Source organism: Akebia trifoliata, chromosome 4 (assembly GCF_017979445.1).
Source record: "Akebia trifoliata isolate Shusen 1 chromosome 4, ASM1797944v1, whole genome shotgun sequence".
In the NCBI taxonomy this organism is placed as follows: Eukaryota; Viridiplantae; Streptophyta; class Magnoliopsida; order Ranunculales; family Lardizabalaceae; genus Akebia; species Akebia trifoliata.
The window spans coordinates 8,338,134-8,358,911 of record NC_141378.1 but is presented as its reverse complement, the minus strand read 5'-3'; the positions used below and the strand labels follow the sequence as shown (position 1 = coordinate 8,358,911).

General features: G+C 33.7%; 1 protein-coding gene and 1 pseudogene across 2 annotated transcripts; both read left to right on the top strand.

Moving 5' to 3' along the window:
* Positions 1-7,775: 7,775 nt before the first annotated feature.
* Positions 7,776-11,871, top strand: LOC147403504 (uncharacterized). Of its 2 annotated transcripts, XM_086439098.1 has the most exons (3): positions 7,776-8,044; positions 10,086-11,150; positions 11,262-11,871. In XM_086439098.1, the coding sequence occupies exons 1-3, from the start codon at positions 7,900-7,902 to the stop codon at positions 11,573-11,575; spliced, it is 1,524 nt and encodes a 507-aa protein (XP_086295224.1). In that variant the 5' UTR covers positions 7,776-7,899; the 3' UTR covers positions 11,576-11,871. The 2 variants fall into 2 exon arrangements, with proteins under 2 accessions (XP_086295224.1, XP_086295223.1); XM_086439097.1 differs by having other exon boundaries at positions 7,783-8,044; positions 10,086-11,871.
* Positions 11,872-18,611: 6,740 nt separating this feature from the next.
* Positions 18,612-19,130, top strand: LOC147403503 (chaperone protein dnaJ 11, chloroplastic pseudogene; annotated as a pseudogene).
* Positions 19,131-20,778: the final 1,648 nt, after the last annotated feature.

The window sequence follows — 20,778 nt, the reverse complement described above, 5'->3', positions numbered from 1 at the left end:
AATAATGATTCATTCATCAAAATGTGTCCCTATTCTAGATAGAATAATGATTTTTCTGACACCCCCTTTGACATACGCCTCATGACGTTGGCATGTGCTAGAACCATGGATTTTCCTTCAGATACACAAAATGGGGATGTAAACTTGTGTATCTCAAGGAAAATCTATAGTTCTAGCCCAGGCCACGTTAGGGAGTGTATGGGAGAGGGGGGCGTCCAAAAATCACCACTCTTCTAGATAATACAATCTTCCTATGTAAATTTCTTACTAGTATAAATGTCTTAACGCTAGCCCTAAAAAAAATACGAAAGGAAAAATATCTTTATATTCTCATACTTAATAGTACACCAAAATATCTTAAAAAGGAAGTAATATTAATTACTGAGCATGGTTTCAAAACTCATATGAAACTGAGACATATCGTCCGAGTTAACTTGATATCAGGGCTGAGCGATACAAATACATAAGTCAGTTTTTTGATTGAGATTTAATACCTCACGTTCAATTTTTTGATTTTTTGAACGAGACGTCTCAAATGTATTAAAAAACTCTTCCGAGACAACTCGATATCGAGCCTGGACAAGACAAGACACAAAACCGAGTTTTAAAATCATGTTACTGAGAGCATTTGCAATGGACAAGTTAGTGGACGTGTTAACATCATAAGCTAAATTTTAATCAGCAAATTTGCTTCAATGGACAAGTTAGTGGACTTGTTAAGGGTGTTAGATGCTAATGTGCGTGTTAATTGTGACTAACAGTTTGATTAGTCATGTTAGCTTGCTAACACACAGTTACAAAAAGATTGTTAACATGTGTGCACTAGTGATACGATTGGAGTTCTTGAACATGTTAAGTTATTTCACATTTGACAAAAGTCCCTAGTTAAAAATGGGCTAACGTCTCACAAAAGTGCCAAAGTGGCATCTCTAGCTGGTGGATTTTAAAATCTTATTGGAAATGTTCTAAGAGGGATAAAATTAACTGTAAAAAGGCCTACAATCACGATGTCAGTAAATCATAAATTGGAAAAAAATATATATCTTGCACAAAGTTTATGAGAACGACTGCTCCATCTGTCGTTGGATACACGTAATATGAGACATCGGGAAAGAAATAGTGGAAAGTAAAGATTTCGTGAGAATCCTGACAACAACCTTCATCCGTCCCTAGTTGTTACAAACCGATATTAATAATTATCCTCCATAAAATAAGAATTGGCTGAGAACGGGCTTGTTCGCAATTGGAAATACGGCAAAAATTTGATTCTTGAAAAATTCAATTTCTATTGGATTTTGGATTGCAAAATTCGAGTCTAAAATTTGGTTAAAAAAGTTGATAAATGGAAAATATGCTTCATATGTGTATAATTTGTCTCATTTCAAAGTTCTGAAAATCAAAGGAGAAGGTAATGATATAATGGTGATATAATTATCAAAATTAAGGTGTAATCTCAAATAAATGTAGAGGGTTATGTTATTAGTTTTTAAATATAAAAGGGACATTTGTTATTTAGCAAAACGGATTCTTCCAAAATTTTGAAGCATGATCATTTCAAAATCGGCTTATGTTACACTTCACAACTTACAAGTTTACACTTTGCAACATACAACAAGCTGCGGTAGTTTTTTTTTCGATTGAATTTTATAAAAATTCATAAAAATCGTGTTTTATTCTATTTTAACTTAAAATATGTGAATTATTCAAAATAGTTTAATAATCCAAAGTATAATACTTTTATTGAAAAAAATGAAAAATTCTTAAACTTTTCAAAAATTAAACGGGAGATTACTAACAAGGAAACATAGTCAAATGGAGGAACAATGTTCCTTAATCAAAACCCAAATCTTTAGCGTTAAGGCTTTGTTTTGGATCTTTTGTCCTTTGTAAATTTAAAGATGAAGGTTGAGAATAAAAGTGGGAGAGAAGTACGTTAAATTTTATTTTTATTTTATTTTTTGCCACTTGGAAGAGGAAATCAAGACCAACTTATCATTAAAATATGGAAAATGCTGAAGTAATATTGAGATTGACATTGTTGATGTGGATCTGTGTACAGGCCATAAATGTTTTTCATCAAGATACGAGTGAGAACCATCTATGGTTACATGCACACCAATGTCCCAAATGATGTCAATTTCAATGTTACTCCATCACAACCCTTAAAATATATTATTTTTAATTTTCCATGTAACCAACAATGATTCGGATCCCCCTTGTGACAAAATCATAAAAGTGTTGTCTTTAAGAAAGCAATTGTGTCTCGAAGAAGTGTCATTTAATTAAGCGGTAAGATGTATGAAGAATTGTTCCCATTTCCTAGGTTCAAATCCTTTGAATCTATACTTCTCATGCTAATCTCTAATCACTAATCTTATTACCTGTCATTAAGCAGACATTTAACTATATATATATATATATATATAGGGTCCTGTTCAGCAACAAACATTTTGGCAAAACATTTTTCAAAACACCGGTTAGAGATTTTGGAATGGGCTGATTTTTGGTGAGGATGATCTCTACGGTGAGGAGATCATCCTCACCAAAAATCAGCCAATTCCAAAACTTTTAGCCCTAGTTTACAAGTTGAAAAATCGTGGACCGTCCATTTTTTGTAAACCATTTTTGATGGGGTTAGAAGTTTTGGAATGGGCTGATTTTTGGAGATGATGATCTCCTCACCGTAAAGATCATCATCACCAAAAATCAGCCCATTCCAAAACCTCTAACACATGTTTTGAAAAATGTTTTGCCAAAATGTTTGTTGCTGAACATTTCCCATATATATATATATATGTGTAAATATCACATACGAACCACCTAATAAAACTACTGTCCATGTATGACATGAAACAAGTCTAGAGGTTTATTAAAAAAAATAAATAAATGATAATCTGACTCGAAAATTTTCACTCACTCTGCGTGGTAAATTCACACAATCATAGATCTTTTTTCCTTGAGTATCCCGAAGAAATAGATCTATGGTTATGTGCACTAGCAACGTCAACTGAGTATAGACCAAGTGAAAATTCTTCAAGTCAGAATATCCCGACTCATAAAAATTCTTACAATAATTACAACATTTGTTTATAATAAAAAAAATTAATGGTTAAAGTTAAAGAGTCATCAATAACCTATCTGAAAGTATGATCAAAATACACGAAGTCAAACATTAATCACTACTAACAGAAGTCAAACATTAATCACTACTAACACAACTCCATTGACTTGTCATGGATGAATGACTATAATCTCCCGCAATACTTAGTCATCATGGTTTTAAATCTCGTCCTAGGCCGAGAAGACTTGTCCAATTCATCTTAGTATCGTCCACTAACGAGACGAATTGACAAATCACCTCAAACTTAACGTGTTTCTGAAAAGTTAGTCCATTGTCTCATTATTGAATGGGACAACTCAAATAAATCAGTCGACTTGGTCTTGTTCATGGAGGAGCCGAGACATCAAAACAATTTTAAAAACCATGTTAAGTCATTTATGAAAAAAAAAAAATCGGATGGAAATAGTGAAAGGATGTATGAATTCACTTTCTATAGGAAAAAACTTTAAAGCAGGCAACTCACTTCAAAATTTCGATAGAACCCTCTGCTTTGGATTACACGTCGTGTATCCAATAAGGTATTCCATATATTGATAAAAACATAGGGGTCTAAAATAAATACAAAAATCCATGTGTCATCTTTTGAGAAAAGTGTTCTACCAAAATTTTGAAGCCTACTCCAGAGCCGGACTCTTTTCAATAACAGAAAACTTCGTTTGAATAGAGTGAAATTAAGAAATAAGATTCATTTAGCTTACCTTAAATCTTTGGTATAAGACATTGTTGTCATTGCATCATTGAATTTATTATCACTTGATTTGCATAGATTAAAATAATGTTCAACATATATATAGATATGTTGCATCAAAATTTCTAATCTCTACCTCCCAAGTCCGAGGATAAGTCCCTGTAAGTAGGAGTCTGACTTCATGGTTGGGCCATGATACATCTATGACTAATGTCCTTAGCTAGAAATTACATAGAATATTAACAAATTTGTGCACCTTGCACCTCTAACAGTTAAAATGGTTCATGTTAAATTCACAAAATCACGGTAACCATAAAAAATAGCTAAATTCATTGAAATCGTGACACAGTCGGGACATAGAGTTCGGAAGCAACTAGTAAAAGTTGACACCACACCTACTACAACAAACCTACAATAGAAAGAAGGGAAGGATGGAAGATTTTTTTTTCTCTCATTTTTAAATATTAATTCTATCATTTTAAGAACTGATTTGAGCATTAGAATGAAATTTGTAAGACGGAAAAAGGAATATAAGAACCTCACAATTAGTACGTGAGGATTGACAAAGAAGAAATGAACCTCTCGTGTTTTTTCAGGTTTAGATATTGGTCTCTCTTGTATTCAAAATAGATTTGGCAATTTTTTTTTTTTTTACTTTTATCATAAAAGTGAACACGGGGATGGGGTTGTTTTTCTCTTAAAGTCCAACAGTGACACATGTAGATTTCAATAGTGTGCCAGACTGTATAGTTAATAAATTAGGCAATAAGCTTTGATGGGCACACTAGAGTTGGTAAGTGGGGTGGATGATAAGTCAAAACAATAACTGATGCACCGATTTGAATAGACGAATCACTAAGTGGTCCCAATTCCCAAATTAAAGATCAGATGACCGTTCAGGTGCATGGGCTCTCTATTACTATTAGACATGATTTTCTAACCCAAACCCGGTAAGCGATACCGAGTTAAATCGTTCAAGTCATATCAAAATATTATTTTATATAGATAAAAAAAAATATTAAAAAGAAAAATGCTGAAGTAAAAATAAAATTGATATCAATTCTCACATTGCTGATGTGGATGTATGTATGGAAATGCTTTTTATTGAGATATGAGTGAAAAGCATGGATGGTTATGTGTGCACCTCCACATCAGTTATGTGAGAATCGATGTCAATTTTAATATTACTCCAACACGACTCTATTAAAAATGATTATTTTATATTAAAAAAATATCAAACCTGATTGCCACACCAACTTTAGCTAATGCCACCTCATTCATATGTAAATCAATCAAGAATTAGCACAAAACTGGGGTATGTGGTGCTAGCAAAAGTTGGTGAGCCAATAAAAACTCTCTTATTATTATTACTTTGATGGGTGAGACCACCTCAAAGTTGTTTGGAAATGTGTCAAACAGACTGAGCTATGGGTTTAAGTTCTTATTATTACTGTCTAACCATGCTACAATGACTTTTTACAACATTGTTTATCGAGAGCCATCGATTTTTCTTGAGTATACACTTGTATCTTTAGGAAAAACATCTACAATTCTGTGCACACCACAACATTAGTCTAGTGTTGTGAGAAGTCAGTTTAACATTTTTTTTACTTGAATCGTGATGAATGCACGCGGTTGACGTGGCAAGCACACCGAATCATAAACCTTTTTTATTAGGAAAAAGATGTGCGATTCTGTGCCCTTGCCGTATCATCCACCATGTGCATTCTTTATTATTCATCTTACTTCTATTATCTTCACATGTCGGTTTTTTGTTTTTTCCTACTGTATTACTAGCTAGTACCAACTTACGTACGGGCACAGTGCACCATATATTGTTGGAGACATATTAACCTAAACGTAACATTTATGTGGATCCTGTACTCAAGGAAGTTGGGTAGCTAGTCATTTCGAAGTATTCTTTATGCACCACGTGGCACACGCTCCAAATCATTAACCACTTTTTGTAGACCTGCACAACAAAACTAGTTTGGTGGTTAATTCGAAGTTGCCGTGCACCAAAACATTTCTGAATCAATGGTCCGAAAGCACCAGTTAATGCTGATCTTTGATGGTTAATTCCACCCATAGCCACAACAAAATCCCCAAATAAAGGATCAATCAATTAAATTCACGAATCAACGAGTTAATCGATAATTTATTGTTTAATAGTTGAATATGTAATATTTTTACCCTTTATCATCAAAATTTTACTTTCTTCAACACTCAAATCTAAAGAATGAGAAACGCATTTCAGGAGGGGTTATGTAAATGTTCCTGGATTGAAGCCGAAGCTTGCTACTTGCTTGGGTATTCTTTTTACTCCGCCTAATGAGGAAAAAGAAAAAGAGAAGAAGAAAAAAAACCTAGTATCATGTCAACTCTTGATTTATTCCGCAATGTCATCATATAGAATAAATTTTGAATTTATTTTATATGATGACACTAGAGAAATCAAGTAACTAATAAAATGTGTGGAGAACAAGGAGCTTTCTTTGCAAAAAAACTCAATGTTTAAGGGGAAAGGTTTTTTGAAGAAATATCAATGGGGTTTTGACAAGAGATTGAAGATAAAGATGTTTCAATCATTTTTTGTTAGTCTCTAGTAAAATACCACAATCACAGGGTTGTCATTAGTTTGAGTGCACATAGGGTATCTCAAATATTAACCAAAACTTGGAAGAATATTTCAGAAGGAAAACTCTAAACTGGTTGCACTCGACATTGTGTTGATTGGCAGTGTCTCAAGAACCATATATTTTTCTCTTTGTATCTCAAGGAAATATGTGGTTCTGGGGCCACTACCACATTAGTGCAATGTCGATCGTAATAAGTTTAGAACGACTCATTTCCAAATTACCCCACCTCGAAAAAAAAGAAGCAAAATAGGAATAGAGGATTAATATCTATCATTTGCAGAGAAATATTTAAGAACAATGCTAAAGTGATTGTGTAGGATACTGCGTTCGACACATAGATGATGTGGAGGTGTGTTCAAAACCTTAGATGCTTTTCGCTCCTACCTCAAGGAACAACATCTATGATTTTAAACACACCTCCACGTCAACTCAATGTTGAATGCAATGCAGTAGGAAGTCACTAGTATTTTTCTATATTTAAACCCACTTAATTAAAGAATATGTAAATACATTGCTAATGTTTAGGGGGTTGAGATTCATTGACTCATAAAAAATGACTTAAGAGAAAATTCATGATCCTAATTGTTTAGATACAAAATCTAACAATTAAAATTTATACGTATCTTGATAACATTTCTATGAGAGATACTTATTGGTAGGATAAATCTCAACTATGGGATTTTGTGTTTAAACGGTTGGGATTATGTGTTTCTTCCAAAGGGATCCCAATCCAAGATTCATGTTTGAGGTACTCTACTTTGTTTTATGAAAAAAAATGATCAATGATTTTCTAACTCTCCTTAACTCTCTTGACGTGGCATGTGCAAGAACCATAGATTCTTTTCCTTGGGTGACACAATTGCACATGTTCACGGGGATGTGCAGTTGTGTATCTCAAGAAAAAACAATTTACGGTTATTGCATTTGCCACGTCAAGAGAGTTAGGGAGGAGTTAGAAAATCACGATTCAAACAAAAATACACCGCCTTTTGTATTAAAAGAATGAAACTAACTAGAGGTATTTATGAGAGAGGTGGCAATTAGGTTTACGGAGATGAGAAGGCACAAGAAGAGAGTGAGAAAGAGAGATAGAGGTGTGTAGTTGGGGCGGCCTCATTCAATGAAGAAAATGGCTTTCAATATCCAAATACAGTTGAGCGTGTGTTGTCTCTACTCTCTCTCTTTCTCTATCTCTCACATACATACACATGACACACACACACAGAGTCTCAAAAGTCTCCCCACACTCAATGGATGGGACCTCATCACATGTGAAGATTTTAAGGGCTCTGTCGGCAAGCTTCTTCAATCACCTTCTACTTCTTTGTATAAAGACACAACAATTGCTATAATCAAACCACAGAAGCTCTTGGCTTCTTAGCTTCTAGTACTCTTCTTCTTTCTCTCTTTTATTTTATTTGGTTATCTAAGGATAGACATTGGGTTTCCCAATGCGGTTTCTTCTGGGCTTCTGTGTGACCTTACTTCTGCTACTTGGGTCCAGTCACTGCAGGGACAAGACTGTTGAAGTTGTTGGTGTTGCGGAATGTTCTGATTGTTTACTGAACAAAATCAAGAGTAGTCAAGCACTTTCAGGTAATGATCTAATTAAGATGGGTAAAATATATTATTAAAAAAAAAATCACCAATCAGACTGATCTGATGTGAAAGATCATTTAGGGAAATGGTCAAATATTCATGTGTAAGTGTCATGGCCAATGAGTGTGAGATATGGCATGCAAGACTGAAGAGGTCGATAAGGAGTACTGGTGTTAGATTATTATAAGATGTAGTAGATACATCTGATGTATTGTAGTAATACATCAAATAATCTCCTCTAATATTAGTGTAGAATATGTTAAAAGTTATACCCCACTAGGAACAAATATTCATTATTTCAAAATAATATCATACAGGTGAGTTGAGGTGTATTCTCTTTTAACAAAAATTATGTACTTGTTTTGGGAACCATTCTTTCAAGATTGATTATATTTTTAGAATAATTCAATTCAAATTATTTATACCGCCAATTTTCAAAGAAATATTATCAAACAAGTAAAATTCTTTTTTTCTTCTTTCCTACAACCGGTCTCTTTCTTGCTTGGGTGAAGTTAGATATTGGTAGGAGTTTTGCAAAGAAGAGATTGAAAGTGATAGATACATTGAAAGAGCACTCTCTTTTGTCAATCCTTCACCCACTCGTCACTGCCACTATAAGAAAGAGAAATTCTATCTTCGACAATATTTTCGACCATGATCGTATAAATTCCGACATGATCGAACACTATGAAAATACGATTTTTAGTGCTGTTATATCGAATCATATCGGTGTTGATCAAGCCATTACTTAATGGATCTGGTTCAGTAATTGATTGGGTTAGATACTTATCAGATATAAACTTTGGATCCAAGTTTGATCTGATATATGATAAGAGTAGGATTTAAAATCAGATTTGATAAGGCTTGGATGGGATTTGGGTCCAATATGATGGATCAGATATAAATGGATATTATACACTAACTTATTGGATCGGATCATTGTTAGATCAATCCTATAAAATATCAACATTTGGATCCAAATCGGACCTGAAATAATCACTTAACAAATTGGTCATGGTTGATATCAGGCCTTTGAATAACTTATCCGAATTTGGGTCATTAACAAATCACAAATCATCGATTTGGACCCTAAGCTAGTAGATTGGGTCAGGTTAGATTCAAGTATGATCTGATCCTGTAATAGTAGGGATATTCTCGTACCCCTACTTGTCATTATATAAGTAGTGTTTTTTTTTCTTTTTCCTATCAAGAGGAAAAGGATAAAATAGTTTTATTTTATATTATATACATAGATTACTGAATATACTAATGAATCTATCCAATGTTATTTTTATAATTTAAAAATAAATTTATTATGAATTTTGATAAATGGTACTCATTCTTCTCTCATTACAATAGTATAAATAAAGTCAAAACATTTGCTTACTAAAGGAGTTTAATTTAGAGAAGTAAAAAAATAAACATGCCTTTGTTTAAGAAAATGAAGAAAATAAGGAAATGTTAGGAAGGCAGATTTATGAAAGTTGAAATTAAGATCCTATTAGACTAGCTACTACAAAATATCACCATCTGTTATCACAAGGTCTGGCAGCACGGGAAACGCGGGGGCTGTGAATTAGGAAGTCCTGGTTGATGGGCGGTCCAAGCAGTGTGAGCCTACTTTCTCATGAATGCTAAGCCCATCATCTAGGTGGATCTACACTTCAATAACTGAACTATTTAATGGTTCTTAATTATCCATTGAGTTCAAATATTTTTTCTTTCTTTTGAAGTATCTTATTTGGATTGGCCCAATTACATCCAAGACTATATTATGCAAAAGTTTTCAAATCTAGAAATTAACTCATTAAGATAATTTCTAGTGTTGAACCACTAATTTTTGTGGATCAAACATTCACCACTCCTAATAACGTAAGATTTGGATTTGTACAAAGTAAAATGGAGGTATAACTCATTTAATTGAATCCCAATTCTTTGAAATAAGGCTTTGTTGTTGTCCTATATCCCAAGAATTTTAACACCAGCCAACTTAGATTAAATGCATGAATGTGTTTTTGTTCCCCTATTATTTTTGTAGGGCTCGGCGTAGCCATCGATTGCAAAGTTGCAAATGGCAAAGTCAAGACAAGAGGAGTTGGTAAGCTCGACACAAAAGGAAAATTTAAAATATTACTTCCAACAGAGATTCTGAAAGACGATGGAGAATTGAAAGAGGAATGCTTTGCAAAGCTTCGCAGTGCATCGAATGCTGCTTGCCCCACTCACAACGGCATAGAATCCTCCAAGATTATTTTAAAGTCCAAGAACAATGGAAAATTCACATTTGAACCAGTAGGAAAAATATCATTCTCTCCTATCACATGTACATCAGCCTTCTTTTGGCCTAAATTCAAGTTCCCACCCCTACCAAAACTCAACATCCCACACTTACACCATCATCCTTTGTTATTCCCTCCCATCCATAAGCATCCTCTCATTCCGCCGATTGTTATCCCACCAATCTTCAAGAAGCCGTGTCCGCCTCCACTTGTTATCCCACCAATATACAAGAAGCCGCTACCCCCACCCATACCGATTTATAAGCCTCCAATCTACAAGAAGCCGTGTCCGCCTCTTGTCCCAATAGTCAAGAAGCCGCTTCCCCCACCCGTACCCATTTATAAGCCGCCACTTCCACCTGTCCCAGTCTACAAGAAGCCGTGTCCGCCTCCTGTCCCCGTAGTCAAGAAGCCGCTTCCCCCACCCGTACCAATTTATAAGCCTCCAATTGTTAAGCCACTTCCCCCACCCGTACCCATTTATAAGCCTCCAATTGTTAAGCCGCTTCCACCTCCTGTCCCAGTCTACAAGAAGCCGTGTCCGCCTCCTGTCCCCGTAATCAAGAAGCCACTTCCCCCACCCGTACCCATTTATAAGCCTCCAATTGTTAAGCCGCTTCCCCCACCCGTACCCATTTATAAGCCTCCAATTGTTAAGCCACTTCCACCTCCTGTCCCAGTCTACAAGAAGCCGTGTCCGCCTCCTGTCCCCGTAATCAAGAAGCCTCTTCCCCCACCCGTACCCATTTATAAGCCTCCAATTGTTAAGCCACTTCCCCCACCCGTACCCATTTATAAGCCTCCAATTGTTAAGCCACTTCCACCTCCTGTCCCAATCTACAAGAAGCCGTGTCCGCCTCCTGTCCCCGTAATCAAGAAGCCACTTCCCCCACCCGTACCCATTTATAAGCCTCCAATTGTTAAGCCACTTCCACCACCTGTCCCAATCTACAAGCCTCCAATTGTTAAACCTCTACCACCACCAATCACTAAGAAACCATGTCCACCATTGATCCCAAAACTCCCACCTTTGCCTAAGCTTCCTCCATTAATCCCTAAGAAACCATGTCCACCAATCCCTAAGCTTCCTCCTATGCCAAAGATTCCTCCAATATTCCCTAAGAAACCATGTCCACCCATCCCTAAACTTCCTCTTCCTACAATTCCAAAGATTCCTCCGAAGTACTTCCACCACCATAAGTTTGGGCATTTATTGCCTCCACTTCCTCCCTACCCTTCTCATCTTTAGGGTACCCTAAAAACCCTAGAGGAATGTACGAACTAAGAATCTGTTAGGATACATATATGCATGTTCTAGACACCTAATATCGTCTTACATATGTTCTTGTTCAAAGGATTTGCTTGAGAATTTGTTGGTGTAATAAATATGTTTGAAAGAACATGTTTGACAGATAAAGGGTCATGTTAATATTTTTTTTAATGGTGTGAGTGTTTTAAGTATTGAATTTCTGAGTTTGAGGTATTGTAATATTTAAGTGGGTGCCTACAAGAATAATTGCAATTTTCTTTTGTGCCTTGTGAAAATCTCTCTCTCTCTCTCTCTCTCTCTCACTGAGATCCTTTAACTTCAATAGGCTGGGACCATATAGTGGGGTCAGCAACATAAATCCTCTTTTCTTTCCCATTCAACTGTCTTGAGTTAAGAAATTGGGTAAATTGCAAGTGCTACTTAAAATGCAATTTTCAAGCAAAACAAAACAAAAAAGTTAATGTGGACATACCCCCAAAGGATTTTGGTGAATATTTGAGATACCGAGCTTAAGACATACCATACCCTTGACAAAGTTCTTTTTGAAATACCCAAAATGCTAATATTATAGTGGCAAAACACACGGGTCAAACATTACGGCTAAATCTTCAAAATTATGAGAATATTATTTTTCATTTGTTATTCGTTATCATAACATCATATCGAAATAAATCGAAAGTTACATTTAAATTTATGAAATTATTAATACATTGTTCTTCATTTGTGATTCACCATATCAAATTGTTGGAATGGATCACAATTGCCATTAAAAAAACTTAGGTAAGTTAGAAAAAAATGTGTAAAGGATATTTTGGGTACTTTAAAACTTGTCTTAAGCTGGGGGACCATTTTAGAAAGAAAGAGTTTACTATTGGACTATCAAGTCACCACACAGAAGTTAGGTATTATCTAGAAACAAGTTCCTATATCAGGAACCATTAAGTAATTATTTGAGAAAAAAGAAAAAGAAAAAAGAAGCAGTAGCTTTCAATTCATTGCCATGCTCATTCAATCATTTTATTGATTTGTATATAGGAAAAATATATGATTAAAAGGCCAAAAAACATTAATCAGATTGATTTAGGTAAGGAAGGGTTGCGGATGCATGGGCAAGAAAATTCATGACTTATGGACTCCTTGTGTCGTATGCATGAAAATATTTGGCACAACAAAAACACTGTTCTACACAACAAAATGATTGTATTTACAAGTTCTGATTAGTTTAATTAGTAAAGTATATGGGTGATGATATCATAGATCTAGGTTCAATTCTTCTTAACACCCAATTACCAATCTTATTAAAAATAACTATTAATCTAGAAAAACAAATGATCATAAATATGTTGAAAATTTTAATGATCATAGGAATCTCTTTCCCACATCTTAGTGGAAGTAGATAATTAAATTTGATCACTGTCATATAGTGATGTCTTATCATTGATTATAAAAGTTTTATTTATTTATTTATTTTTTTAAGTCATGATCTAGAACAGTGTCCTGCTCATATAGTAACAAATGATGCCTACAAACTACATTTTGGTTGGATTTAAAATGCATAGAGTTATGTACATGATTTATTTAAGAGCCTAATGTGCTTTAAACACCAATTGAATCTTGTCATGTAGTCATTGTTCTTATTATATAGCAACGGGATATTGTTCTGAATCCCAATTCTTTTTTTTTTAATATTCACAGTAGTGTGAAAATTTCTGGACAAAAAATATAAATAAAAAATTTCATTGATTTTACTTGGATGTGCCAAATTCTGAGACGTCTTCCACACAAAAATAAAGCACTTTTTGAACGATATTCCTGATAAACCTAAATTCATCATTCTTTTGAATTCGATCTTATTTCTTGGCCTAATGATCATTATTGTTTGGTTGGAATGCATGAACAAGTTATAGCACAAGCATTCTAGAAGGTTCTACACAATGTTTACTAGAAGAAAAGCACAAAGTACTGACATCATGACTTCCCATAATTCAAGGAGTTGTTTGTAGCTTACACGGACTCCATTTTCCAAGTGGCTTTCCACCATTGGTGGATAAAGAAAAGTATAAACTGTAACTTAAAAATTTATAAGGTGATTTAAGATTTGACCCTCCATGTTTACCAAATATTTGAGATACCCTGTTTTCAAATTGATTACATATACCTTTTGACCTCGGTGTACACTGAAAGACTAATACAAAATTGACCTAAATGATCTCGTCTTCAACCTCTAGCCAAAAATCATTGCTTTTTCTCCCAAAAATCTGCAATCTTCAAGCTTTGGAATCTCCAGGGCAAATCATTTTTTTCTATTCAGTCTCAATCTTCAACATATTGTAAAACACTTTGTTTTTCTACCAAAAAAATCCATTAAATATCTTGATTTTCCTAAAACTCATGTATTGTTCTTAATGTTTAAAAGTTGGAAAGAAATAGAATCTTAAGACGGAAAAAATTACCCCAAATGTTAGACTAATTTTAGGAAGAAAATCAATGATTTTTTCGCTAGAGGTTGAAGACAAGGATGCTTAAGTCATTTTCTACCAACCTTCCAAAGTAGAAAATGGTCTAGAGTCATGATTTTCTGACACGCCCTTTGACATATGCCCCCATAAGCTCCTTGACGTGGCATGGGCTAGAATCACAGATCTTTTTTCTCAGGATACACAATTGCACATCTCCATAAATATGTGTGATTGTGTATCCTAAGGAAAAAAGATCTATGGTTCTAGCACATGCCACATTAAGGGGCATATGGGACCGTATGTCAAAGAGGGGCGTTAAAAAATCACTATTCAATGGTCTAAATAGACTATGCCATTGGTTTGAAAGTACAAGGGCATGTCAAATATTCTGCAAAAGGTGGAGGAGTATGTATAACTCACCCAAATTTACATTATTAATTTATTACTACAACATGGATTGAACCAATGAATCAAGTCGTTATCGATTATATCTATGCCAAGGAAAATAATTGCAAGATAAAGACATTTGTGGACAACCAAATAAAGAAGATGGCATGGAAACAAAGTAGCAATGGTTTCAAGAATTTTTAATTTTTTTTTTGTTTCTAAGTGAATCTTAAAGAAAAAAATCCCCAACTTTTTTTCTTCTTTGGTGATGATCTATCTGAGGAAGGTTGAACTAGGGAGAGAAGTCCAAACGCATGTTGTGACTTTTGTCCCATGAAAGCAATTTTGGTGCAAGAGTTAAAGGATTTAGACCATAGTTTAAAAATCTATTTTGTGAAATTTCAAGGTGACTCGGTATGCAAATTGTGAAGGACTGCAGTATGCAAAGTTTGATTGGAGACATGTCCAGGTAGTCAAGGGCTCTTGTCCCTGAAAATGTCTTGTGGAACATTAAATTATGATATTTTTGAGGACTTATATGCAAAAGTTCAATTTTATTGGGACTTCAAATTATTAGATTTGATAATTTTTTATTGTTATACGTTTTTCATTGATTTAAACTTTCTTTACATTCAAACTAGAAGGTTGCATGGGCATACGCAATATATATTACAAAAATTAAGATTTAGGTGTAAGAGCCCCTTTTGTAATTTAAAATATTAATTAAGATAATCTATATAATAATAATAATAAATATAATAAAAGGGGACATTTGTAATTTTTGAAAACTAAGGATCTGTTTGTTACAGATTCTAGCTTTTGCTTCAGGATTATGTCTAAGAGAGGCAAAAGCTCAGAGTTTGGGAAACTACTTCAAGGAGAATTTTGTTTGTTGCAGAAGTTGATGAAAAAGTAGTAGAGAGAGGTTGAATTGATTTTGTTGTTTAATCGATGAGTTAAGAAGAATGAGGGAGTGAAATCGTTATTTCACCCCCATATGTTTTTTTGGCATTGGCTTCTATTAGTGGTCTCGAACGAAAGCAATCCCAACAAGACTTCTCAAAGGTAATTTTGGACTTCCAGCAAAAACTGTTGAAGCAGAAGTGATTACTAATAAACGTGCTTTTCTGACTTTTTCGACTCAAAGCCAAAAAGCCACTGAAAAATCAGTAACAAAAATACCCTAACTAACTACCATGGTTATTGGATGTAGGACTGTAGTTTTATCTATTTTGACAAAATTGACCTGGATAATATTAAGGTTAAATTCTTAAATGAAAATATGAGGGTACTTTAGTCATCCAAGTTTTGGTATCGAATCAAAATTGAATTTATAATTTAAAGAAATGAACTACTCTGCGTCAATCATGCTTATCCTTTTCTCATCGTAATAATAGTAACGTTAACAACATATATGTTAAAACTATTTAAATATGTATTTTACTACATTTCCAAGACATCTTAAGAGTGTTGACTTAGTAAAAACATGTTTTGATTTCTGAAACATTGATTTAGTCTAAGATCATTAATGTAAAAAAAAAAAAATGTTAAAAGAATGAACCCAATTGGATTATGGAACAATGTTTTGGAAGAATTCCTTATGGCCATATAATTCTAGTATTAATACAGTTTTCTTTAAAGATCCGTATGATTGTTTTTGGGAAATTTTTTTCTTTTTAAAATAAATTTTGTTTCGAAAATTATTTTTCCCTTTTCATGGAAAAATATATTTTAACTCAACTCCCTAGAAAAATTATTTTCTCATCTCCTAAGTAATTCTCTCATGATCATTCACGTCCTCAAAGCTAAAAATCCTCTATTTGACATTTTTGTTGTGTGCATATTATGTGAATTTATATTTTAAATGAATTCATTTTATCCAATCATAATGAAAAAGCATATATGACCAGACAACTATCTATATATATTCTCCACAATTATGATGAATTAATAGCGTTGAGGGGTGGCTCAATGGCAATTTAGGATCCAATAAGTAGGGGGAGTCCGTAGACTGTGAGTTCGATACTTCATATGAGTAATATTTTCTTGGGGCCGCCCGCAAGGGTGCACCCTCACTTACTTGGTGCATATGATGTGTGGGCATTGCACGTGCTCGGGGGAGGTACCCATATATGCCTTGGCTCTTCCAGCCCCCCTCATGGGATGTAAGTTTGGACACTCTCATCATAAAAAATAAAATAAAACAATGATAAATTAATGGTAAAAAAGAATTCCTCTCATCTTGATGGGAGGATTGTAATTGTCAATTCACTCTCCATCAAATGAACGGTCGAAATGGAAGAATACTCTTAAAGATTCTTCTCACGAAGAAATGATCCTTGAAAAGTTCTCACCTCCGACTGAATTTTGATTGTTAGTATTAATGGATCACATCACACTGAAATCCAATGTATTTTGATAACTTTGGTATGTATCAAAGATTTGGATTCCGATAAGGATTTGATTAATGATTAAAATTTGATAGTCTATATATTATGTACGAATCTAATAAAATATGAAAAAGTCTATAAAATTTTATTCAATATATTTATTTATATTTTCTACATCAAATCGATTTGTGTTTTATTTGAATCTGCTCCGGTAATTATTGGATTGGGTTTGGATTCTAATGTTGAGATTCAATAAAAAAATGGATCACGGATGTGTTTTTTTTTCCTTTGGCCTCAATTGAGATTAGAGAATTCCTTAAAAGAATTATCTACAACATTTAATAATGTTGTGAACATGTTAGTGGATTGATATATATCAACAAGTCCTGATTCTTATTCCAAAGTTAAATTATAAAAATAATTTATTTATCATTAATGTATTGACCGTTCCCATTATTTTAAGACTTCGATCTTCATAAACTATGGTTTTATTTAAATAATTTGAATCGCTAAGGATGATGACAGGGACACTTCAAGACTATCCAAACAGACTGACTGCGGCCACAAGGACAAAGCCAATGGTTAAGAACCTCAATCAAACAACATCTTCGAAAAAATTACTTAATAGACCCTAGGAGAGGATTTTCTTTTTAGATGATCCCTAACTTTTGGGTGGTGGTATGATACTCATTTAGGAAACTTTTTCTTTCTTAATGTACTTTCAATATTATCTCTCGTTATAATTTTTTTTTTGTTTTTTTTGAAATCCAAATTATCATTTTTCTCATCATCTTTACCTAGAATTTTCAATGACGACTATAATCATTTCTTTTGATTTTTTATCGTGAATGATAAATGAAGACGATACACTTTTAATTTTAAATATTTAGATATATTTTTCAATAATTTATAATAATAATTTTTATTATTATTATAAAGAAGATGAGATTCTAAAATTTTAAATATTTCATCATTATTTTTTTATTTGAGTGTTTGTTTGGCAATTATAATATATGTATTTTAAATATTTCAAGAGAATTTATCCATGATTAAAGGTGAAAAAAATAAATGTGTTTTATATTTTTTTAAAATTAGATCACATTGACAATGTCAAATTCACCCCTTTTGATGGTAAGTTCAACATTTTTATTGTTGAGTTCGCAATTTTTAAAAAATTGTCGAATTCAACACTTTAGTGATAGATATGTACACTGCAATAACTCTTAAAATTTTAGCATTCAATGCTTTTTTAAAAGTGATAAATTTGACAATAAAAGTTATATACGAGGGATATATCAATTATATCCACCGTCATAGTGTTGAATTCAATTATTTTTTAAACTTGTTGAACTCTCAAATAAAAAATGGTGAGCGCGACATTATAAAATTGATTCAGAATTTTTTGTTTTACTTTTTTTAACTTTAATACTAAAAAGACCTATTTGAAATATCTAGAATACATATATCATAGTTACGAAATGGACACTCAAATCAAAAGTTACCAAGAAATTAAAAAAAAAAAATTTAAAAGAAAGAAAAAGTTTTTTAAAGGGACTATCCAACTACAACCCAAGAGTTAGGGACTATTTAGAAAAAAAAAAACTCCCACAGGGTCTAGTATTAATTTTCCCTATTTCCTACTCTTTTAACTCCGGAATAAGTTAATCTTGGTTAACTTTATCTTCAATCCCAATTCGTATCTCTCTCTCTCTCTCTGTCTCTATAAAAAACTCTTCACATACCCCTCTCCACTCTCTCCTTCTTCTTAAACCCTAAATCATGGTTGAGGTATCCTCGTTGCACTCATTTTTCCTTTCCTCGGCTCATATACTGGGCTCCAAAACCACCATCACCACCATACCTTTTCCTCCATCATTGTGTGTCAGATTCCGGCATCTTCGTTTCTCCGCTGCCTACATCTCTGCGGGAAAAAGGATTCCATCGTCGCTTTATTCTCAGATGTATTGTTCTGCTTCTGATTCGCTATACGAGATTCTCGGGATTCCAATAGATGCCACATGTCAGGAGATCAAATCAGCGTATCGTAAACTAGTAAGACTTCATCATCCGGATGTGGTGGCGATCGATCGAAAGGATTCTTCGGCTAACGAGTTTATGAAGATCCACGCTGCTTATTCTACTCTATTAGACCCCCAGAAGCGCGCCGATTATGATCAGAAGCTGTTTAGGGGGAAACGGCGGTTTAATTCTCAGTATGCCACGTCAGCTTATGACTCGTCGTCGTCAGGTTTTTCAGGCTGTACTCGCCGGACTTGGGAAACTGATCAGTGCTGGTAGTGAAAAGACGCTTTTAGCCTCACGTTCTTTGCTTAAAACTAATCAAGATTACAACTTAATTAATTATAATTAAGATCACATGAAGGCAAAGTAGAGAACGGCCACGCAAAATTGGAGGTTTTTTTCAACTTTGAAAGCTTAGTTTATATGAAAGCTATCAGCGCAAATTACTAATATGCGCCAGAAGGTAGAAAATTAGTGCTGTGCTGTGCTGTGATAGTGAGCTTGGTCTATCACTATAACAGCACTAATCATGCATGGGCTATTGGACGCCCGTTGTTAACTGCGCAGGTTAGTTAATAGTTGACCATTGTAAATAATTACTTAAATTACAGTGTACAATGGCTTTTCATGCAATATTACTATACTACCACTCTCATTTTTCTCTTTTTTTTTTTTTTTTTTTTTTTTTTTTGGGATCATCATATATGCACCCAGGGACCATTGATTGTGACTTTAGGTGGAATGTGTTACAAGACGTGTGGGAGGAGGTTTCAATCCTCCACCCTGTTTGCATACGATCTACCCCCTCTTTTCTTAATTCTTTAAATAAAAGATGTCATTTTCATGTAATATTATGCTACTGCTCTTATCTTTTTTTTCTTCTTAATTGTTTAAAACATTTTTTCTCCACTTACCAATATCCTTAATAATTAAACAAGTTGCACCGCTGCCTTAAAAAAGAAAATTCTATCAAAGTCCACACTAGTTGCACCTTATAAAAGAGTTTTGTGGAGTGGTTCCAATGGAACAAGTAGAGTACGCGTGTATCACCCCCACACGCTTTTTCTTAAGTGCAACTAGCTTACTCGTCATATCTGCTGGATTTATTATTTGTATCTCTTTATCATAAAATACCCCTTTGGATTTTGCCTCTTGAAGCCCAAGTCCAAACAATATAAAACATGACATCTTACATGTAACACATTGTATATGACTAGAGTTCCTTTCTTAGATGACTAAAACAGAAAACACAAAATCCCAAATATCCAACCTTATCGATACACAATAATCAAATAGTTAAGATTTATATTAATGGGTTATGTATTATTAAGATACATATGAAATCCTAAGAGTTGGATTTTATGTTTGCACCGTTAGGATCATGTGTTTCATCTTGAGTCATTTTTCTTCCGTACCCAAAAATTAAAAAATGCATGCCCTTAAGTATACATCAGAAGAGGATAGAAGAGATGTTAATAGTTTCTACAAAGATTTTGAAATTGTTGGATGGATGTTGTATATGAGGAAACTAGTTCCCACACACACGACTTTGAATACCGTCTGGTTAAAATTCAAGTACCTATACCTATACCTATAAAATTAAGATTTATGATCAATCGATGATCAACTATGGCTAGGTGACTTCTGCCTCGAATGGTCATAATATGATTTAAAATATAAATACATGCGGAAAATTTAAAGAAAAAAAGAAAATTGTTGAGGGTTGCTAATGTAAGGATTGAGTGTGTGTGTGTATATATATATATATATATGAGTTGGGTTATATGGACCAAAGGATCACTTACGTAAATGGACCACATGTTCACATGACCCTATGAAAAACTACACGATTTGTTTTCACTGGTGGACTTTAATTTTAAAATTAGGAGTTCAATATTTATCTGTTTTGAGAGTCCAAATTTGA